The following is a 22,296-nucleotide window of genomic DNA, read 5'->3' as shown; positions in this document are numbered from 1 at the left end:
TAAAGGTCTGACCTAAATTATCAGCATTCCTATGAATCTGCTTTTCTGATCACTTTGGCTTTGTATGCAAGACAAAGTAGTTAGAGTCTTAGTTTGGAACCTTTGGGGGAATTCATTTGAAGGTATAGCACTAGTTTACTTTAAGCAAGGTCAAGGCTGTAATATTTGCCCTCATGGGAGCTTTGTAAAATAGAAAAAAAAATATAAAAAATACAAACTGGTGCAATGAGTAAATGAAAGGTTTAAATACTGTTAAACTCCTTCATAAAATGTATTTTCAAAGTCTGCCTTTTAGCTCATTTTATGCTTTTGGTATACAGTTGGGTCCACACATTTTTTGTACAGTAACACATTTTTTTTTTTTTAATTTTGCCTCTTTACACCAAGTGGATTTAAAATCAATAATCAAGATTTGATTGAAGTGACTTTCAGCTTTAATTCAAGAGGTACTTCGCAAAAGTACTGCATTAGGGAACTACAGCCAGTTTTAAACAAACGCCCCTGTTTGAGAGGCTCAAAATTAATTGGACAAACTAACATCATTTTAAATATCACGACTGTTTTTAATACTTGGATGAAAATCCTGTTCAGTTAATGAATGTCTGAAATCTAGAATCCATGGCCAACACCAAATGCTGTATTTCCTCTGTTACGATGCTCTACTAAGGCTGCTGCAGCGGCCTTCATTTGCTGCTTGTTTGTGGGTCTACATTTAGTTTTGTCAGTCAGTAAGTGAAAAGTATGCTCTGTAGCACTAAGACACATGTGTCTGACATGGTAATTAATAAATATCCCAGTTCTTTCCCTTGTGGGGTTATTCTATGTATAAAAAGGTCTGTAATTCCTGAACAGTTAAGGCATTTATTTTGCTAAACATCTTGAATTAAAGCTAAAAGTCTATACTTCAATCATGTCTTGATTGTTTGATTTAAAACCCACTGTGTTAGTGTACACAGGCAAAAAAGTGTAAATTTGTCTGTGTGATTTTTTGGGATATTTTATTCAAATTGAAATCTTCAGATGAAATGTTACACAAAACTTATCTGTGGAAATGAAAGTAGAGGTTAATGCTATTGCTATTGCGGCGTTATTATTCTCTCATCCTTAGACACTGTATGAAAAGTGCCACTAACTTAAAAAATACTTTTTCATAAACAACCATACAGGGGGTTTGTGCTAGAGCAGCTATGAATACCTGAATATCATTGTAGGTTATGGTTAAGAGATAAAGAATTGAACAAATGAGCTGCATGCCCACATCTACAAAAGTATTTCTTGTGTCTTGAAAGAAGATGCTGCCCTCAAAATGCACTCAAAAATAGAAGTTCAACCAAGAAAGTTTGCATACTCAAACAAATACTCACAGTTACAATTAATGTGCCCAGAGATCACATTTTTTCCTGTGAGGAACATGTCCTTTCTCCAAATGGGAAAGTAATTGCAGTCTTTGCCACCTATACTCCCACATAATAGCACTTAGACCCTGTAATTTTGTTTTCACTCTTCCTCACGTCTCCATCTGCATATGTTAAGTGTAGCAATTACACTGGGAAATTGCTTCTAACTACATGGGGTTTGTAGGATGGATGGACAGTTTCTTTTCTTGGTGGGGGCATAAAAAGGAAACAAGGATGTGATACCGTTACATTGTTCTGCCTTCGTTCCAACCCTAACTTAGAGTTCTGTCTCAAATAGGACATGTTTTACAATTTTTATTTAACCATCAAAGTATGTTTACATATTTTTTGCATCATATGTCAGTCAGTAAAGATCAATTTCAAGTCAAAATGTAATGTAATCAAGTCATTAATGTTAAACATGTTCATTTGGGGCAGCAGCTGTTGTTGCATTTGCATATGCTGTTAGCTGTTTTACACGCACACATAAGAGTGTGCGCGCATACACACACAAAAACATACACACACAAGTGCAAGACATGCTTTTGCTTTTCATCTCTGTTCAGTCAGCTTAACTGACTTACTCTAAAATTGACATTGTGTTTTTAAAATATCTGCTGAATATGACATAAAAATGTTTTCTTATCCCTTTTTACTGCTCTTATGATTGCTACCGTTCACTGATTGCTGCCGCAGGACCTCAAGGCCCTTAGGACAATCTCCTTTTTGCATCTCTAGTCTGTCTCTCTGGTTGGTTTCTCCACCCCTCTGTGACCTGGGGATGAACGCACCAATGAGGAGCCTCACAGTGAGTCCCCGTGGTCCTCTTCCACCCCATCTTCTTCTTCCACAACACCTCACTCACTCACAGAGTGTGTCGCATATATGCCTTGATGTCAGACGTGGTGGGCATTCCTGTCTTTATGAGCGTACTGTAGATGTGGGTAGTGTACTGTATACCATATAAGCCATAATGTTGACTAACTGTTGTGTGTTATTTACAGGGTATGCCTGATCGCATGTTATGTGCAGTGCTGGAGCAATTTCAGCTTTACTTTTCCCTTTGGTATGTGCGCTTTGTCTCCATTCAGAGTGTCATTTTTTCTTGTGTTCTTAGGTTAAAATGGCCTGTAAAGTTTTCTTTTTTCTGCATACATACATTCGCACAAAGACACAAACAAATGCTGACATGCACAGGTAACACTTGGTCACACCTCCGGACAATGTACAGCATATTTTACTGGCACTTTGGTGTTCGATACAGGGAAGATCATGCATGATCTTTTCAAATGGTAAGTTACTGGAGCTGTTCCTACGTGAATACACTTGTTCTGTGTTCCATGTGTGCTGCGTTGTGTATCACGGTGGCCATTCAACAATGCAACGCATTCAGTTTTAATCGACAAACCTCTGCTCTGGCAATTCAAGTCAGGGAAGTTTACTCTTCGGACTAGACATTGCAGGAAATTTTGATGCTACATGTAAAAACACCCAGAAGCCACTCCTGATACACGTCTCATTTAATACTATTTAACACACTAGATTTCTGCATTGGTTAACTATGTACATTTTTAAGAGGTATAGTGATTGTTAGCAGGCCAAGTGCCTTGCACCTGCACTTTTTTAAGTATGTCTTAAATTAATTTCTTATATTATAATGATATGATTAAAGTTTTGAAAAAGTTGTAATGCCACTGCCCAGACTTGGATGCAGCCAGAGTATTCCCCTGTTCCTTGTTTATCTTTGGTCATTGTGTGGTCTGCCTCCCTCTCTGTGTTAGATCCACTCTTTGTATAGCACAGCAAGCCCCAGCATGCTGAAGAGGAAACAGAGCTCACGGGTCGAGGCCCAGCCCATGACTGACTTTGGGCCAGATGAGACCCTCGCAGACAGTGCTGACATTTTCTGGATAAATAAACCAGTGAGTGTACTCGTGTGGACAACATTAAGAATGCAGAAAGATATTAAGGCACATTTTTGGAATTATTTCCTTTGTTGTTTCCTTCCATCAGTGGGTGCACTCTCTGCTGCGAGCCTGTGCCATCATCAGTGTCATCTCTGTGTGCATGAACACCCCAAAGACGTTCGAGCATTACCCTCCACTGCAATATGTGACATTCACGCTGGACACACTGCTCATGTTTCTCTACACCGCCGAGATGATCGCCAAGATGCACATCAGAGGAATCATTAAGGTAGTTGCTGCATCATGGCCACGAGAGACTGCAGAGTGTCAGTGAAATTCAGTGAGCAGTAGCAGTAACAGACTAGCAACCACAGAAAAATGGCAGGTGGTTTTTTTTTTTTGTTTTTTTTTTAAATCTCAGACCGTCACTGCCAAGTAAATTATGACTAATAATATTTCTTTATTTTTTTAAAAACTATTCACAACTTTGATGCAAGCGATTGGAGTGACAACAAATGAGACTATATTGGTACATTTTTCAAATCTGTCAATCTGTTTCTCTGTGATCGTGATATTTTTGAAGGTTTGCAGTGAACTGTGGTTGAAAGTTATGTGGTATAATAACATGTGATTAGCCCCTCTTTCTGCCCCATATACATTATGGTTATACAGTAACACTATAGCTAAAATATGAAGGTGACCTCCTTGTGACTAGTGGTTGCTCAGTGACTGCACTGAATTTTCTTGGATTTGGTAACAGATTGTGAGTAGCTGTAGTGACCAACTGGTCACGCAGAGGCTGAGCGTGCAACACCTTCAACCCCTGGGTGACCACTTTCGATTGCGAGGTGGGAGGCCTCTTATGTGAGAGGCTACCTGTCTTCAAATAGTCGCTGACCTCAATCATTCTCAGTCAGATTGGTGAAGGTTTGTAAACAATTGCTGTCTAATTTCTAAATTAGACATATTGCCAGCACATTGCAATCAGTCTGAGTCAGCATGTCTCTTTGCAGTATGGGGCTCATCTGGTTGCCCACTGGCTGTGTTCTGGTTATATTTCTGAAAAAAAAATCAAGGTTTTGCAGTTAAATTGCCATCCTGCAGCAACTAAGTCACTATTTGTGGAGGAATGTTTGAATTTCTGTTTCAAATCTAAGAGGTCCTTATGGACTCTAAATGTAAGTATATGTGAATTTCTGTGTAGATGGCAACAGATTTGCAACAGACAGCAACAGATTTGGAGTATTTGTTGATTTGCATGCTTGAGCCCATTCAATCACAACTGATAGCAGACTGACTCCTTATTGGTATTTTATCACCGTCTCGATGCACGAAAGTCACTCACTGACTGTGAGTGGTTGCAGATCTGGTTCCCATCTTCATTTCAAAAACAGTGAGATGAAGCTCATTGTATGCTCTTTCAATAATTTTGGTTGTGCTCCAGCACCATCGAACTTTATATTTCTGAAGACAATAGAGGCGGACTCTGTTGCTAGTCCAGTTACAGGGGTACCAAAGAAGTTGTTTTTCACAGAGGACCAGATTCAGCAGCTTTAGCAGAAATGTTTCCTTATGCAAGCAATAAAAAATATATTACAACAGAAAGTTGATGACAAAAAGGTCAGGCAGCCACTGAACCGAAAGAAATCTGACTGACCTGACTAATCATATATTGTTACCAGAATTAATAAAATACTAACAGTCTTACATTTGGGATTCTTCTACAAAATCAGATATTTCTTTATCTATATTTAAATGTTTTAGCTCTGGACGTAAATGTGCACTTCAAGCAGAACAGAAACATTTCTGCTTCTTACTTGTAGTGTTTCTTTTAGTTCTTATTGATAGCTGAATTCCATTTTTTGTCTTGAAATCAGGATGGTGTTTTCCAATTTTCCTATCTGATCTGAAATAAACTTTTCTAAGTGATGCAGATATGACATCGTCTTAAGTAATTTCTGTTTTAAAGTATGGTACTGTGGATATGTAGTTTTAAGCTGGTTGTGGAAAATTACTGCCCAAAGTACATGATCTTCTTAGTGTGGTAAAGTAATTGCATGCTTTTGTTCTTGTCAGTAGTGTGTTAAATCAAAGATGGTCCTTATCTGTAAAGTGTTTCCGAACACACCCTAGCATTTGCAGTCTTTCTTCCTGTGCAAGACCCCTAAGAGCTCCTAACAGACTCTCCCTCTCTGTCTGGAAGCAGTAATTAAGTATACCCATTTTGCTGGCCCCCCTTGGCATTTCGGTTTGTTCACACCTCAGTGGCTTAATGATTGAAAATAGGTTTGAAATTTGTGGTTAGTTTGTCAAAATGGGAACAATAATTTCACGTTCTGTATTTCTTGAATATTGCCATTACTTTGAACTCACACAAACATTTTCTATCACAATAAAAGCTTTCTGCAGCAGACTTTCCCAAGGTGAGGGGAATGCTTGAATTTTTCCATAAAGATTATCCATGAAACAACCTAGAATGTAATTGTAATGTAATTTATTCAAAGAAAATATGGCCTTGAAGAATGATGCTGTTCATATTTGTCTCATTTATTAACTTATGTTAGTATTTCCTGCTTTTTAAGGCTTTGGTCTTTTAACTGTTGCTCCTGTGTTTCTGTCTCCGTACAGGGGGATAACTCCTATGTGAAGGACCGCTGGTGTATGTTTGATGGATTCATGGTATTTTTCATCTGGGTGTCCCTGGTTCTGCAGGTGTATTGCAACTTTTTGTTTTTGAATATATTGCACTTTTCTGCAGGTGCTTGTGCAGCTTGTCATAATGCCATGCATTAGTATGTATTAAAATTATTAATAATCAATTTATTGTTGTTTTAGGTCTTTGAAATAGCAGAGCTTGTAGATCAGATGTCTCCATGGGGAATGCTGAGAATCCCCCGAGCGCTTATCATGATAAGGGCCTTCAGGATCTACTTTCGCTTTGAGCTTCCTCGCTCCCGCATCACTAACATTCTGAAGTAAAATACTGTCGTAAGCATTTCCATTACATATGGTCTTTGTACATGTGAAATATATCTCATAGATATCTCTTTCTGTACTGTTTTGCATTGCAGGCGATCCGGGGAACAGATTTGGAGTGTGTCAATATTCCTACTGTTTTTTCTCCTGCTCTACGGAATTCTGGGGGTTCAAATGTTTGGAACGTTCAACTATCACTGTGTTACTAATGATACAATCGGGTAAGAACGAAGGATTAAAGAAATGTAGCATTAGGAAGTAGGATATAAATATTTGACTACACTATCGTCTCTCCAGAAATTAGAAGATACCTACGCTGAGTGTCTTTTTGTTAAAGATCATATAAACACTGAGTGCAAAGTGTCAAAGGAGAAAACTTTTAATTAGAATAATGCTTTTGGAGACAAAAGTTTTGGTAGTGACTGCAATGGTTAAACCCCCAGGTTGCAGCCAGAGTTAATGGTAATTATAATAATTAAATTTTCCTGCATTGTCCAGCCTTTGCATTACGCTTCTCCATTTCCTCCCTGATGTGTTCCTAAGCACCCCAGGGACACAGAATATATTAGCCATTAGTAGGAGGAAATATAGCACCAGGGCATTGTGATATTCATGTATAACTTTGCCATTCATCTATATTATATAAGTCCAAAAGTGGTGTGGCAGTTGGGCATTTAATTTGTTTGCTACTGAGCTCCATTTTCCCCAAATCCAATATATATATATGTTGGGGTATCTAATGGGGGTATTTTAGAAAAATGTCACACGTGGGCAGAAGTGTCTAATCTCTATTTGCCATATGCCCTTGGCACAAAGTCAAGCTCTCAAGCTTTTCACACACATGGGATTTGATGAAAACTGTGGGAAAAATAGCAGGGGGCATTCTCTGATATGGACATTAAAGGGTTTTGGCTATATGAATAGAATAAAGTCCCCTTTTATGGATGTTAGGATTCCTACAAATGACCTAAACGGTGTTGAACTTCCTGACATGAATCATGACATTTGTGCTGGATGAATGAGATATAACACTTGAATATGTGTTACTTTTTTGTTCTGTAGAGGTTTTATAACTGTTTTATATACAACTGTACAACTGTTTCCAGGTTTGATGAGTAGTGTAAAGTAAAAAAAAAGGTTCTAACAAATTATACATTTTATTTTGAAATAATATAACATTTATTCATCACTACACATTGTTATAAATCTAAGGTTATTAGATACTTTGAACTGTTTAATGAAACAGTAACATTTTAGGACCATAAGCATGCTTTAATAAGGGGTATCATTATCTTTGTTTTTGTGTCATCAATTTACAGATGCAGAAAACCAGTCATAAATAATTTCTTATAACACTCACAAAATGTAATATTATTGCTTTTCACTGGACATTTTCTCTCTTCTTTCAGGCTTCATTTATCTCTCCTCTGTCATCAAGAAAGGGGGATATCATAGATAAGACACATTAATATTATTCAGCTCAGTATAATGAGCTTTATTGGGATTCACCACTATGCCTCTGATTGCCCTTTGTGATAGTGCAATAAATTATTCCTCTAATAAACAATTTGGATGAGTGTCTGTGCAGACAATTTGAAGGCATTAATTTTCATTAGTCCAATCAAGCTGTTCCTGGTAACACCTGTGGCAATAAGACAAAGAGAGGAATTGTATTCACACATTAACCTCTGTTTTTCTCTTTTTTATTAGGCGTTTTTCTTTTTTGCAAGCACTGCCATTTTTGTATGAGCTAGTAATTTTTTTCTTGTATTTGTTTTATTGGTTAGCAATGTGTCACTGAACAACTTGACCATCCCAGACACCCATTGCTCCCCTGATGGAGAAGGCTACCAGTGTCCTTATGGCTTCAAATGTATGGACCTGAAAGAACTGGGCCTGAGCCGACAGGAGCTCGGTTATAGTGGATTCAATGAACTAGGTATGCGCTACACAATGATTCCTTCAAACGTACACGGATAAAAAACGATTTATTATCATATATTTTTATTTGTTTAAAAAATATATACAATTTTACAATTTAAATTTCTTACGGAGGCCAAAAAATACACATTGTAATGAAAATTGTTATTCTATACTGAGTAACTTCAGCACATGTTACTAAACATTTAACTAGAGAATTTCACCTTCAAGGCTTCCATATATTTTATCAAGACCTGTGAAAAAAATGACATTGTTTTGTCTATTCTACATAGCTCAAAAAATAATAAAAAAATACATTTTGAAAACACATCAGCTTTCCAGGTAAAAAAGAATCATACAAGTTATCAGATAGGACCTGGGTAATCTGCTAGGGACGAAAGGATGAGACATAGTTTGGTGGAAATGAAAGTTATAAACCTACAGAGGGGCTGAATCCAAAGACAAAATGAAAAAATGAAATTTCATTTCAGCAATTCAAAATATTATTCAGTTGTTTTTTAGGAATTAGCTAGTCACATGACAAAGTCTTGACTCTCACCTAGAGGAAATATGCAGAGTGTTTTAAGAAGAATTATCCAATTTCAAAAGGCTATATTTTTTAAAGCAATGTACATAGAATCTTGCAATAATTTTTGAAATGCATGGCTGAATATTAAGTTTTACATACAAAACTTAACAGTTTTGACAAGGCAGCCATGTGAAACGCACATAACGGCTGGGTAATTAAAGCCCTTTAAAATCGGATGATTCTTTTTGATACACGCTGTATGTTTGAATGGTAATAGTTTAACTGGGAACTCAGCTTTTTGATGACAGTTGTCAGCTACTTGTTTCCAATCTAACACTGATTAGTTTGTGCAGAGAATAATATTATATACCTCAAAAAGTAAAATGAGAAAGCTCACTCTACTTTTTCAAGCACTACAATAACTTGAAATAGTGTTTCTCCATAAAATCGTTTTTGGCTAAGACTTAATAGAACAGACAGTTCCTTTGCAAAGAGCACGTTAATCAGAAAAACAGCCAAGATTTAATTTTTTAATTTTTTTTTTTTTTTTAGCTCGGCCTGCTGACATAATTTATGTTAATTAGAGGCATCAAAGATGAGTTGATTGGGTTTGAGTCTGGCAAACAGAATTTCCCGTCTTGTCATTATAACAAAGGGAACTATGAGGACTCTGTGAGCTGTCAGAGTAAACACTCATTATAGGTAAAAAGAGAAACTCAAACTGTTATCTTTTTAAATGGCTCAGTCTTCGGGGGAAACATAATAATTGGTGTGCGGTTCACAGACATCGACATGTTAAGCAAAAGACAGATGCTGACGTTTGTTTCTTCAGAAATCAGCTTCTCATCTGACTGCTTCTTTCTGACTCTTGTGTGTTTTTGCTCAGGCACGAGTATCTTCACTGTGTATGAAGCTGCGTCACAGGAAGGCTGGGTGTTCCTCATGTACAGAGCCATTGACAGTTTCCCTCGCTGGCGCTCCTACTTCTACTTTATAACTCTCATTTTCTTCTTGGCGTGGCTTGTCAAGGTTAGAGCTTGGCTCTCTCTGCTGCACTTTTCATGATAATTTCTGGAGATTGTTGAACACCGAAAGGTTAAGGTTAATTGACATAACCTAATATTTCACCTACAAACATGATGATTTACCCTTTTTAGTAGAATGTCCTCTGGCTAATGAGAGAATTAATGTCACGTCTCAGACAGCGAAAGGAAATCAAGCAATGAGCTTGCACTTGGTCATTGACTTCGAATAGCCTGAGCGCTCTTACTCTATCGTTGTCCTCCTTTTTTTTTCTTTTTACAGAATGTCTTCATTGCAGTCATCATTGAGACATTTGCTGAGATTAGAGTCCAGTTTCAGCAGATGTGGGGGTCAAGGAGCAGTACCACCTCTACTGCTACAACACAGGTACAACTGCTACAGACCCAAGCTAACAGACGAGAGCCATAAAACTGACAAATTGTGTGTCTCTTACATTTTGACTTGCATTGGTGCATTGCATTGATCTTTTTTAAACTGTAGATGTTGGTAACCAAGTGCATCAAATTCAGATGACTAGAACACAAACACATTTTTTGCAGTGTATTGTGATCCATAAATGCCTTTAGAAATCTAAAGAAGTGACTGCTTAATGACTCGTATACAGTAAGTTTTTAATAGACCTTAGTGTATTTAAGCTCATATATACTGTGTAAAAAAATTATTCAGATAAAAATAATTTTAAAAAGACAAGACATTTATGTGGCCATGTGACGAGTTGGCTCTCAGTAGCAGGAAAGGTTTACACTATGAACTTGGTTGTTGACTGTGTGAAATGTTTCTTGCTTTTGTTGGGCCTTTACTGAATCATTCAGGGGACATAGTGAAAGCTGTGTCCGAATTGGTGGCATCAAGTCGGGCAGGTTCTCGGTGGGCGTTTGGCTCATCCAAGATTATGCATTTTCACAGATTGTGTTTGTTTTATCAGGGAAAAAATCCAATGGTACAGCTAAACACTAAATGCTGTTGCAAATCTGTTAGCTCTCTACTCTTTATAGAAAAAATTGACCAAACGTTTAGCTTGCAACTTAACATTTTTGAGATATGCGCAGATCACAGTATTCAATGATGTCACTAGTGGTCACATCAGCTGTTTCTAGCAAATGTCATGGTTATGGTGATTCAGCATACGTACATTAACAAAAATATGTGGCTGTTGATGTGTGTGTGCTCTTTGCAAGGCCCTTATACTGCATCATACCGGTCTGACTAGAGTGATTGGTGTGAGTAGATCTGTTATTCCAACAAAACCAAGTTCCCAAAAAAGAAATTGTTTTATGCCATCAATGTCTTTGGTCACACTCATGAAAACTCAAAAAAGGCAGCTAGACTTTTGAAAAGAGTTTGGAAGAGGATTTCTCCTGTATTGACATGAATGGAAGAGAGTTTGGGAATCTCATCAGCATGTCTTGGGTGTCCCTTTCCAGAACATACTGAAGGATTATCCCCTTGGGATTTACCATAAGAGTCGAACAGCATGGCTGGAAAGGGGATCTTCTAAACTACCTTGCTCAGCTTTGTTTTGCTGTGTCTATCTCATGCATCCTGTGTGTGTGCTATCTGCTACTTGAGGCCAGGGATCTCTGCCTGAATTTGTCTGCTGCACCTCAGGGAGCTCTTTAGGATGTCAGTCCTTTGCTTTACAGTTCTTTCTTGACGTTTCTGTGCCAGGTGTCTTTAGATCAACAGATGTTTGTTTGCCACCAGGTGTATCCAGCACACTGCTTTCATGAGGCGAGTTGTGTGGCATGCGACAGACATGTTCCAGCCATCTTCATCGATACAGTTTGTCTGTCCTGCTCTGCAGATTTTCCCTTGAGATGATGTTTGGGTAAAAGCTCTCGAGAGCAGCTCCAATTTCAATTTGAGTATGAACATGATCTTTTAGTTATACAGGAAACGGTCTTGAAAATACTAAGCTTTGTCTGAATGCTGGGTTGATGGAGCTTCAAAAAGACTTCAGCATGTTAGCTTTTGATAACCTTTGATAATTCTAATGTTGATCTGCTAGGTTCTCAGGTATTATCAGACTTCAGTTTGTCCGCATTACATTTTAAACTCTTAAAAAATATATAGTTTGGGGGTTCATCTATAATAGATTTTGATTAATTTCTCTCATTTCTTCTTATCACAACACCACTGCTATGCAATAACACACAGAAATAATGTTAAATAGCAAGATAACTAAAGTTGTATACATTACATTGTATTGTATTTAATGTATTCATTATGGAGCACTAAGGAATTGACAGCTCCAAAGGTTAAATAGAGAAATAACAAAAAACAAATGTCCTTTAGCAACAATTAAATAATACTTTTTAAAAAACAACTTGGATGTTATTGATTAGATATGTGAAAGCAAATTGCAAGACTGAACATAAGCGTTTCTTTGGTCTTATATTTGCTTTTGGAGTTTTCCTCTCACTATTTGCAAATTGTTTTGAAACTATATAGGAACATAAACAAGAGAGAGAGAAATTATCAGGAATATTCACAGATGTTAATGCCCCAAGAGCTATTGAGGAACATATAAAAGTGATTTATGTGAGAAAATATAATTTGAGACTCATTCTATAAATGGTTTCTTATTGTGGATTGTGTGTAGCCAACCTCTAATGAATACAGTACAACAATATATAACAAATATGTTATGGATCCATGTGCAAATTTGCATTTGGCAATTGTGTTGCTGGTAAAGCTACGAAGCCAGTGTTTGGTTTAGAGTTTAAACATTTGACATGAATAATCTGAATGATGTCGGCCTGACAAGCGGTGAACTGCAGATGTTTTTTCCACTGAGTCCTGAAAATGATTCTTCTTGTAATGTCATGAAAGTAAAACCTCTGCTACTTCACTCATGAATGGAAAAGAGGCTAGTGCCACTGGCATACTCCTGTGACCTTGAAAACAATTAGCCTTTCTTGCCATTATCAAAATTAATCATAATCACATCGTCATGCCCCAGTCTTTATCTTAGAGGGGGGAAAACTAATTAGCTGTGGTGTAACACTTAACTGTCAATCACAGATGCTGAAAAGAATATGATCCATTCTTAAGGTTCCCCGGAGAGAGCAAGGTTGGTATAAGGTGGCCCTGGGAGATACTACCCATTCTATACTCCCTATTTCTTGTCTTTGCTATATTGTCTCCTGATTATTGAAGCTTTTAATAGAGATTAGGGTGTAAAGCTTAACTGCGTTGATTAAAAATGGAAAAAAAATGAGAAGGATAAATCAGCCTTTGTTTGACAAGATCAGACTTTAAATGCTATATTCCGATGAGCAGTTATGAAGTGCTGAACATTAAGCTGAAATACAGTGTAACTTTATCTTGGCTTGTCTTTAGCAGAATAATATCAACTTTATTTATTAGCAATGTTTTTGCTGATATAAAAACAAAACAAAGCTAATGGCATGCTATGGATTTGACATCAGTCTATGTGATTTAAAATGATGTAGTAGATATCAAAGCTGAAACAGTGTGCAGCAGGTGGGATGCTGGGTATGTAATCAAAGAATAGGATGACAAATGATGCAGGCATGTTAAAAATGTTTTATGTGTGAGAAGCCAGCAGCTGCAGATCAGTCCACACGTTTGTGTTTTATGCTGCTCACATCACTTCAGAGAAAATTCATGATACAAAAGGATTTAATCCACCACCTACTGCATGGAAGGATTTCAAGGACAGTCAGGCCAAAAACACTATACCAGCTCATTTGCTAAATAAATCATTAATCTTCCAGATTAAGTCACATCTGGCTCGTGTAGAGTTCAAAAGCAGTGTTCTCCTGTTTTCAGATTAGTCAGTTTTGTTTTTTAATTTAATTCTAGCTGCGTGTTAGTACATTGTTGGCATTGTGTTGGTCAGTGCTCTGCCTTGGACCAGACCAAAATGTCACGGTAAATGACTGCCGTGTATTTCATACGAGCATTTTGGTCACCAGAGGGTGAATACTGAATTAAGTCAACTTTTGACTCTGCTATTTGTTGTTCCTACATGATCACCTAAAGTTTCCCCACCACCAGGCCAAATTTTAGTTCATGCCATGTCTTAGCTAATGCATAAATGCCCACAAAACTAACAACATTGCTACCATATAGTAATTTAACACAATTAATAATAATGTCCAGGTCTGCCAGGAACAAGGGGAATTTTTAAATTGACTAATTCTGTTGTTTTGAGCAGCAAAACCTGCCTTTAAATGCTTCCTGTAGCCTGACTAAGGCTACGTTCACACTGCAGGCGAAAGCGCATCAAATCCGACTTTTCTGACCCTATGCGACCCGTATCCGATCATGGTATGACAGTGTGAACGGCACAAATCCGATATTTTCAAATCCGACCTGGGTCACTTTCGTATGTGGTACTGAATCCGATACATATCCGATGTTTTAGAAAGCGACTGCTGTTTGAACGGTCATGTCGAATTAAATCCGTCTTTTACGTCACTGACACAAGACAGACGCCAATTATCAGCGCCGGAGAAGACATCGTGAACGCTTCCTGGCCATCCAGTAAAACTGTTGGGAAGACAACGTTGGAGAAACGTGAACATTTTATTTGTACTGTATAATCTGCAGATTCTGACAGAAATCTGTAACTATCCTTTGAAGCACCGCTCCTCTCTAAAACAGCAATAAGGATCATTATTAGGCCACATGTAAATAACAAAATAACTTTATTACTTCAAGCAAAATTGGGAAACGTAAAGTCCGAAACAAGTCTTTATATTAAAGGCCGTCAGTCAAACAATACTGTTTGGTCTGGGTCTAAACAGAGCGCGTTGTGTGTGACGTCTTCTTTTGCGCATGCGGGCTGCTTTGAGGGTTCACACTAGAGCGCGTTTGCTGTCATGTTTTATTTGTAGTGTGAACAAGCAGACAAAAAAATCAGATTTGATCAAAAATCGTAATTGAGCATTAAGACCTGCAGTGTGAACGTAGCCTAAAGATTTGTTATGCTACATTCTGTCAACCGTCATTTTTCTCTGTATGTTTGCTTTAGGTTCACATAATTTTCTCCAGCCTAGGCAGCAAATGAATTTTCAGTGAAATTATGGTTTGTGTGCTATTAATTTAGATTTTCTATAATATTAATTATTTGTAACTGGGATTAGCATCTGCCTGAGTGGCTATAAACACTTGATCTTGCTGTGATATTGATGCATGGCAATCACAGTATGTTTGCTGTATATGAGTTATTGTAATGTTTGGCAGCCAACTGAAATAAACACTTTTGGTTGATTCTTAATATCAAGTTAACTCTTTGTTGATATTTCTCGTATGTCTAATTTGTTATATTCAAGATTTGGTAGAACTGTTATTAATGAGTGAACCAGCTGTCTTGTGAATTTGAAAGTCTCTGCTCTGATATTTGCTTGTTTTTATTTCCGGTGTTAGGTCCTCAGGCCTGCATACTGTATTTAGTAGCTATCACACTGCTTGTGTGGGTTGGTTCTGTGTGTATGCCTTCAGCTTTTTTCTGGCCACAGATGTCTTATGAAGATGTAGCCTAGGGGTTGAAATGTCTGTTGTGTCCAGTGTTTTGAATGGTATGGAGATTTTATGTCTGTGTGTGTGTTCGTTCTTCCACTTACATGCTGTCCTTGTGCCTCAGATGTTCCATGAAGATGCTGCTGGGGGATGGCAGCTTGTTGCTGTGGACGTCAACAAACCACATGGCCGAGCGCCTGCCTGCCTCCAGGTAAACACGTCACACGATTAATATGCTGCTGGTGTAAACTGTTTCTTTTTCCTCTCATATGCACCTGCATAATTCCTATTTTGTCTATTAACAAAAAAGCAGATAACTTCATTCTCTTAACAGCTGCTGTAGACGGATGCAGTATCACATCATTGTTTTTGCATTTGTTTCTTTCTTTAGTGGCTGAACAGTGTCAAACAGTTAAGTGATGGGATTTAAAATGAGGGGAGGCTAATGTTTGATGTGTAACGCTGTGCTAATGATGTCGCTCCAGTGACAGATGAGTTTTAAATGACTTCTACATGATGGACACCACTGGTGCCTCGTGGTTGGTGTGATCCAAATGGTTGGGCTTTAAAGATAAGCTGAAAGCGGCGGGTGTTGTTTGCAGCTGGCCCGCTGTTGATAGCGGTGTGTTGTGGTGTAAAAAGCTGGGCCCTTGCTGTGAAAGACTGCCAATGGAGTCTGCAGCTATGTGAAGGTGGATGGCTGTCAGCACGTCCTAATGGAGTTAAAGCTGCTCTGGAGCTAGGATTTAAGGACGCATGCACACATAAACAGAGCAAGAAAGAGAGTGCAAATAATAACAGGGAAATTTGAAGAAGGGAAGGAAAGAGAAAATGCGAAATATGCAGTATTCCCATTAAAGCAGCATGTCCCCCAGAGCCTCATCATCGGTTGAAGGAAAGATTTAGATAGAGGGATAACCAGAGGGATAAACACGGCTGACTTCCCTCTGAGCCCTGTGCTGCATTACAAGGAACAATCAAAGACTTCTTCATTTGCCTTATTCACTCATAACAAATAGCTATTATTGTCATTATGTGATAACAAGAAGACCATTTCCAACAGTAGAAAGGTTAATGGAGTGAAAGACAGCAGCATTAGGTCACGTTTATAGCACTGGGTCAAAAAAGACAGCTCCCGTTTTAGTCAGACTGCTGTGTGGATGAATTGCGGGTTAGATTGCATTCGCCTCCAGTAAAACTTTGAGCAGATGGGCAGAAAGAAGCAGAATCTGGTTAACGTTTACCTCAAAGGCCATCCCTTCTTGTTTGATTGCTTTGCTGTATATAATTCTGGATTTTTGCTTCAACATCATTAACTGCTGATAATAAGATAAGATAAGATAACCTTTATTAGTCCCACACGTGGGAAATTTGTTTTGTCACAGCAGGAAGTGGACAGTGCAAAAGTTGACAGTGCAATGGGAGTTATATAGGATGGGAGAAAGGAAAGGGTTTTTTTCAAGTCATATACCAGAGGATACAGATGCTGTGGGGCTGGCTCCCTGTGAGAGGGAGCAAGCTTAACAGTGAATTGGTAGATGCAAAGCAACTCGCACTACCATCACATGGACTGTTGGAAATGGCCTTGAAATTGTGATAGATGAACATCTGTCTCTGACAACCAAAATACAGAAACATAAGATAAGAATGATCCTGATATTGCTTTATTAACTTCAGCAAAATATATTTCATATTCAGGCCAGTACTAGACAATGCATGTATTATAACAATAAAAAGAGTTTTAAAAGGACTTGTCACAATGAAGTATGCGGTCTGTGTATCGAACCGAGTATGTGATTTAACTTTCCTTTTCACTTTGCAATAATGCCAAGATATCGTCACATTTTTTGCTTATTGATCAGTATTGCTAATTATAAGAATATACATTTTTATTGTGCTGCTAACACTGAGGATGACCCTGTTTCATCTTCTATTTGCCACTACACAAAACCATAATTCACAAAGTAAGAATGAAGTCACATTAAATAAGATTTGAAATTAGCAAGTAGGAAAAGGTTAGCTTTCCCCCCCCTTAAACGTCTAAAGAATGCACGTTTTCAGAACGCCTCCTCATTGCTTTCACTTTTCAGACATGGAAGCTACATCCATCTTTTATTTACAGTCTAAGACTAGAATTTCATACTAATACAATTTTGAAGTATGCTACAATAGTCCCTGAGATGTTTTTACTATGTCTAGGGGTTATTGTTACAGGTCCATCAGTGCATTGCAGTAGCTGTGCTTATTGCTGAATAGACATTGCTGGATGGTAATTAAGGCAGCTGAGATGTTGCATCAGTAACTGAGTGAATAACTGGCTACGTGGCTCTGTCAGTTTAACATGAAAACATTAAGCAAAGTATGTACTGCAGTGTATTTATAAAAGCATATGGTAGCTAAATATTTAGTTTATAGTATATATTACTATGGGATTTCAGATCCTACCGCCAATATAGCCTAGATGATTTTCATGTTTCCATGGTAACAATCAGTGACATGTGTTTACCAATGATACCATCTGACAAAAGCTGAGGAAAATCTGCCTTGCAGATAGACTTGAGTGCAAGCAAGAAAAATAAGATTGTGTTTAAATAACCTGCTGAAACTTTTGTTTTAGTTTGTTTGTTCAGTTGAGATTCTTATTTTTTTAAGTTGGTATGTAAATTTTTAGCCTGCTTGTGCATTCAGTGTGTCAAATGTGAAGCAAATAATGATTAAGTATTAGCTGAATACTTGTGACTGATTTTGACATGTATTGTACAGTGCTAATCTCAAAAGTCTTCCATTGTTTTCTGGTGCCAGTCAGACACTGACAGCAGTTTGTGGCATGTAAAGCCATCAAAGCACTCTGAAAATGTTTTGATGTTTTCATGTTGTCAAAAACACTGCAAGATCTAACCCAGCTCTTCAAACCAAACCAGAAAGGCCTAATCAGAGATCACAAAATAGGGTTTTAAGTAAGGAAATATGTTACAGGTTTCACAGATTAGTTGTTGAAAGAGGTTAATCTCATCTAAAATACGTTGTACACAAAATATTCACCAATGTTGACTTGAAGAATTATTCTTTTATTTTCAAAGGACCTTAATTTAAACTGTCTTCTAATTTATTGGAACAGGCCAGTCCATAATGTGCTTTGACTTCTAGTGAGGAAGCATAATAAAGACAAATAACAGACTGTTCATTATTAAATCATGATATTTCCCACTGGAAATGGAACTTCAGACTTAGAATTTCCTTAAGGTATTACAATTTTTTGATATTGTTATATTTAAATAAAAGAAATGTACCTGAAAATCACTGTAAAATGAGTTTAAATAGGAAAGACATGGGATTGATTGCACTGACAGTTAGTGTAGGTGCACCTGTGTATCTGTGCATCCATGTGTCGTGGGCAGTTGTACACAGTAGTTTACTCAATGTATGTAAATGTGATTTAAAAAAAACACACATTTCTCTTCTCTGATGTAATGGATGGTGTGAGAAGGCATGCCATATTACACCAGTATCAGATTATTGATGGATGCTCCTTGCACTCTTTCTTTAAAGCCTTGCCAAACACTGTATTTCTTTGCTTTTTCATCCATATCAGAAGGGAACAGTGTTAGCTGACTTGACAGGTAGAGTGAAGACAGGTAGTGGAGATCCAGCCTGCAGGGCCATCTGTGAGTGCTGGGGAAGTGAAGTGTGAGTTTCTGTTCTGCTCTGCCTGGCTCCAGAGTAATTGGCCGTCAAATGATTAAAATGTTTCAGCGCTGGCAGGTGGGTGCTTTCTGCAGATAGGAGACCCGTGTGTATCCTGCGTTTGTCTGCTGCTGGCTCACCTATTACCGTCGGAATGTCTTTGAAACTACGTGCAAGTGTCCGGTCATGCCTCTGCGTCTTCGACAGGCAGCCCGTCGATCTGCCTGCAGATGTCTGCGTATTTGTTCGTGTGCGTGTGTGTCAGTCTGGGTCTGTCTTGGTCCAATCTGGCTGCAGCAGTTGGAGATAGCACATAATTGATTAACCACCTGCTCTTTTTGGAGACGGGGAGGAAATGGCAGCTTCCTCTCCTGAGGGGCTACAAACAAAAATAGCCCTCTAAGCAGGGAGCACCTTCACTTTCCTCGTCCACTCTAACAGCTGTTTTTATAATGTTTTTATTATCTCATTTTTAACTAATGCTGTCTTACAGCAGTATAGTCTTAATCAAAATTTTGACAACATATGGCATCCTTGTTGTGATTTTTGTTGAATTAGAATATTCTGTTCTTTTCGCTTTCGGATAGTAAAAACTTTTTTTTTTTCTCAATTCAAGTGTGCATTGCAGTGCACATTTGTGGCTTTTCAAGGTTTTTAGGAGAATTACAGCCAGTTTTGCACAGTACATTACAAAAATATTTTCCATTACATTTGCATATTTGTGCTCATGAAATCTACCAACAATTATTTTCATATACATATTTGCGTGTTTCTCTTTGCTATAGCATTAAAAGCATATTTTTATGTTTAGACATTCTAATCAGCTCTAGAGTTTAGAATAAAGGGCTGTGAGAACAAAAGACATGCACGAGTGTTCCTGTGAGTTTTTAGTAATGTCTGTAAGAGCCATCTTACATTCAGAAGGTCTCTCTTTGCTATATTTTAATCACACAGACTGCTTGGACAGTATTTATTTAAGGGATTTCAGTCGGAGACCGGTGGAGGTTAATGAAGCATTCTGTTCCTTTCCCCATAGATTTGGTCTGCTAATTAGCCCCTGATGCTCCACCGTGCCATAATTATACCGCAGATTGGTGCTTTGGCTGCTATAGGCAAAATAAAGAGAAATACTCACTGCAGATATATACTATTGGAGTCAATCCAAGGAGCTTGGAAAGAAAAGCATCTGGACTTCTTTGAGTTGCTTGAAGACGTTTCACCTCTCATCCGAGAAGCTTCTTCAGTTCTAAGGGTCAATGGTGGAGAGTCCCAGATTTAAACCCAGTGGGAGTTTCCCCAAAGAGGGACAAAGGACCCCTGATGATCCTCTACCTAATCACATGAGCCAAGGTGTGAAAGTGGGCGTGGGTCCCAATCAGCCAGGGTTTCGGGTGAGCTCATTGTGAAACCTGGCCCCACCCTATCATGTGATTTCCTGAGGTCAGATGGCCCAGGATGTGCGTGGGCGTTAAGGCGTCTGGGAAGGGATCTCAAAACTGGATTATAGATGGCAGACAGTTGGTTTCGTAAACCCCCGCCTCTGTTCAAAGATGGTCGCTCACAGTGGATGTAAATGGCTTCTTTCACTCCTCTTTCAAACCATCTGTTCTCTCTGTCCAAAATGTGAGCGTTGGCATCCTCAAAAGAGTGACCTTTGTCCTTTAGATGCAGATGAACTGCTGAGTCTTGTCCCGTGGAGGTGGCTCTTCTATGTTGTGCCATGCGCTTGTGAAGTGGTTTTCTCGCTTTTATTTCCAAGCACCTTAGACTACGATGACCTGGATGACTGAGAACCTTCACAGACATATTGGAGTCAATAACTGAAAGAGCTTCAAATGACCACTTAGGGAGAGTGGAAAAACAATAATGAATGTTCAGGTCTTCTAGTAATCCAGCAAAGTCATGTGTTTTATTTTGCATGGTCTCTTTGCCAATGAGCAGTTGCTGTTCCTCACTCCACATCTGCAGAGCTAAATGCAGTGTGATGGATAAACCACTAGCTTACTGAGCAAAAGGAGGATCTTTTTGACCTCTCTTTCCCTAAAGCCAGAGGTTATTGATTCTCTTGAGCTCCCTATTTGTCCCTGCCACTGATCTTTGTCTTCTGGATCTTCTCAGTGACACCACTTGTATCCTTTTAGGCAGCCACACAAACACAAAGATCTACAATGTGTGAAGGTTAAGGTCAGTTTGACTCTGTGTGGAAGGAGAAAGAGGGTACAAAGAAGGGAATTAGATGAGGAGAACACAGGATGCAGAAAAGAAGGAGATAGCAAGGTAGGTGGTGCATATGTGTGTAATGTGAAATGGATCATCTACAAGAAGGAAGTGAACAACATGTGACTGTTCCTGTGAGATGAGCTCTGAATGTAATTGTTCTTTCAGTCTAGACAGGTGCACAGTGATATATTTTCTGAAATTAGATACACCACACAGTCCTATTCTAGGACTAAGACACGCAGAGGTGGCAAAGCCAGCAGATATTAAAGGGAGACCATCATGTTTTATTAAGACCCTTTTTCCAGCCAGAGACATGAGTCAGCCTGCTATAGTCAAGGCCGTAATAAGTCAAGGGGCACCCACTTAACTTGATCCACAGCCCAGTAAGACTTTATGCACCCACTCCTTCAGCCAAAAGCTTTCAATTACAATAACTCTGTGTTGATATCTTAATTTGACAGTAGGCTTCTGAATTACAATGTTTGGTTTGCATATTTATTTATTTATTTATTTAATTCGGTTGGAATAAAAAAGCCTTAAGAGAACTCTTTGTCAAGTATAGAGACTTAAAAGATAACTCAAGCAAAACAGTCTGTAATCCCACTCAAGTTCTTCTTAATCTCAGTAAACAGGAGAGAGAAAACTGTAGCAGCAGTAGGTGCCAGAACATGGCCCAGTCTGTTGGTGACAATTCCTGTGTGACTACTGCTTTTCCCTGCCAGCTATGTGCACATGTGCTACACTCCTCTCATGTACCAGCGGAAAGAGCATTTGTCCTCCTTGGCAGTCTGAGGGAACAGACAGAAGACGAGGAAGCAGCCAGTCTGCGTCTCTTTGTTGTTTGTGTTACAGTTGCAGGCCCTGGAAAATTTCCAGGTATTATGGATATTTTCCCATCATTCAGAGGATCGGTCTCTTTACTTACAGCGGCTCGTGTCGCTACATCTCTTATATGAGGACAGCTGAATGTTGTCTCAGCTCTTTTGTGAGATTACGGTTTATTCTTCACTGACCAGAGCCTTTAGTGAGTGAGAATTTGCTTCACTGTTCAAATTGACTTAGCATTAAAGAGGAAAAGTGCACAAGTCAAGTAGCGAGAAGTCTTCATAAAAAGAGAAATAGATGTTCA

The 22,296-nt window shown here is 38.4% G+C and overlaps 1 protein-coding gene across 1 annotated transcript in view; it reads left to right on the top strand.

Moving 5' to 3' along the window:
- Positions 1 to 22,296, top strand: part of nalcn (sodium leak channel, non-selective) — a 65,134-nt gene that overhangs the window by 1,378 nt on the left and 41,460 nt on the right. Inside the window, exons 2-12 of the mRNA XM_031734692.2 lie at positions 2,094 to 2,205; positions 2,402 to 2,463; positions 3,179 to 3,319; positions 3,411 to 3,593; positions 5,933 to 6,016; positions 6,140 to 6,279; positions 6,376 to 6,501; positions 8,068 to 8,219; positions 9,616 to 9,758; positions 10,035 to 10,139; positions 15,388 to 15,474. Coding sequence (XP_031590552.1) covers positions 2,422 to 2,463; positions 3,179 to 3,319; positions 3,411 to 3,593; positions 5,933 to 6,016; positions 6,140 to 6,279; positions 6,376 to 6,501; positions 8,068 to 8,219; positions 9,616 to 9,758; positions 10,035 to 10,139; positions 15,388 to 15,474 — 1,203 coding nt within the window. The 5' untranslated portion in view covers positions 2,094 to 2,205; positions 2,402 to 2,421. The remainder of the gene's footprint in view (positions 1 to 2,093; positions 2,206 to 2,401; positions 2,464 to 3,178; positions 3,320 to 3,410; positions 3,594 to 5,932; positions 6,017 to 6,139; positions 6,280 to 6,375; positions 6,502 to 8,067; positions 8,220 to 9,615; positions 9,759 to 10,034; positions 10,140 to 15,387; positions 15,475 to 22,296) is intronic.

Source organism: Oreochromis aureus, linkage group 16 (assembly GCF_013358895.1).
Source record: "Oreochromis aureus strain Israel breed Guangdong linkage group 16, ZZ_aureus, whole genome shotgun sequence".
In the NCBI taxonomy this organism is placed as follows: domain Eukaryota; kingdom Metazoa; phylum Chordata; class Actinopteri; order Cichliformes; family Cichlidae; genus Oreochromis; species Oreochromis aureus.
The sequence above is the reverse complement of the archived record's forward strand: the minus strand, read 5'-3'. Positions and strand labels throughout refer to the sequence as shown.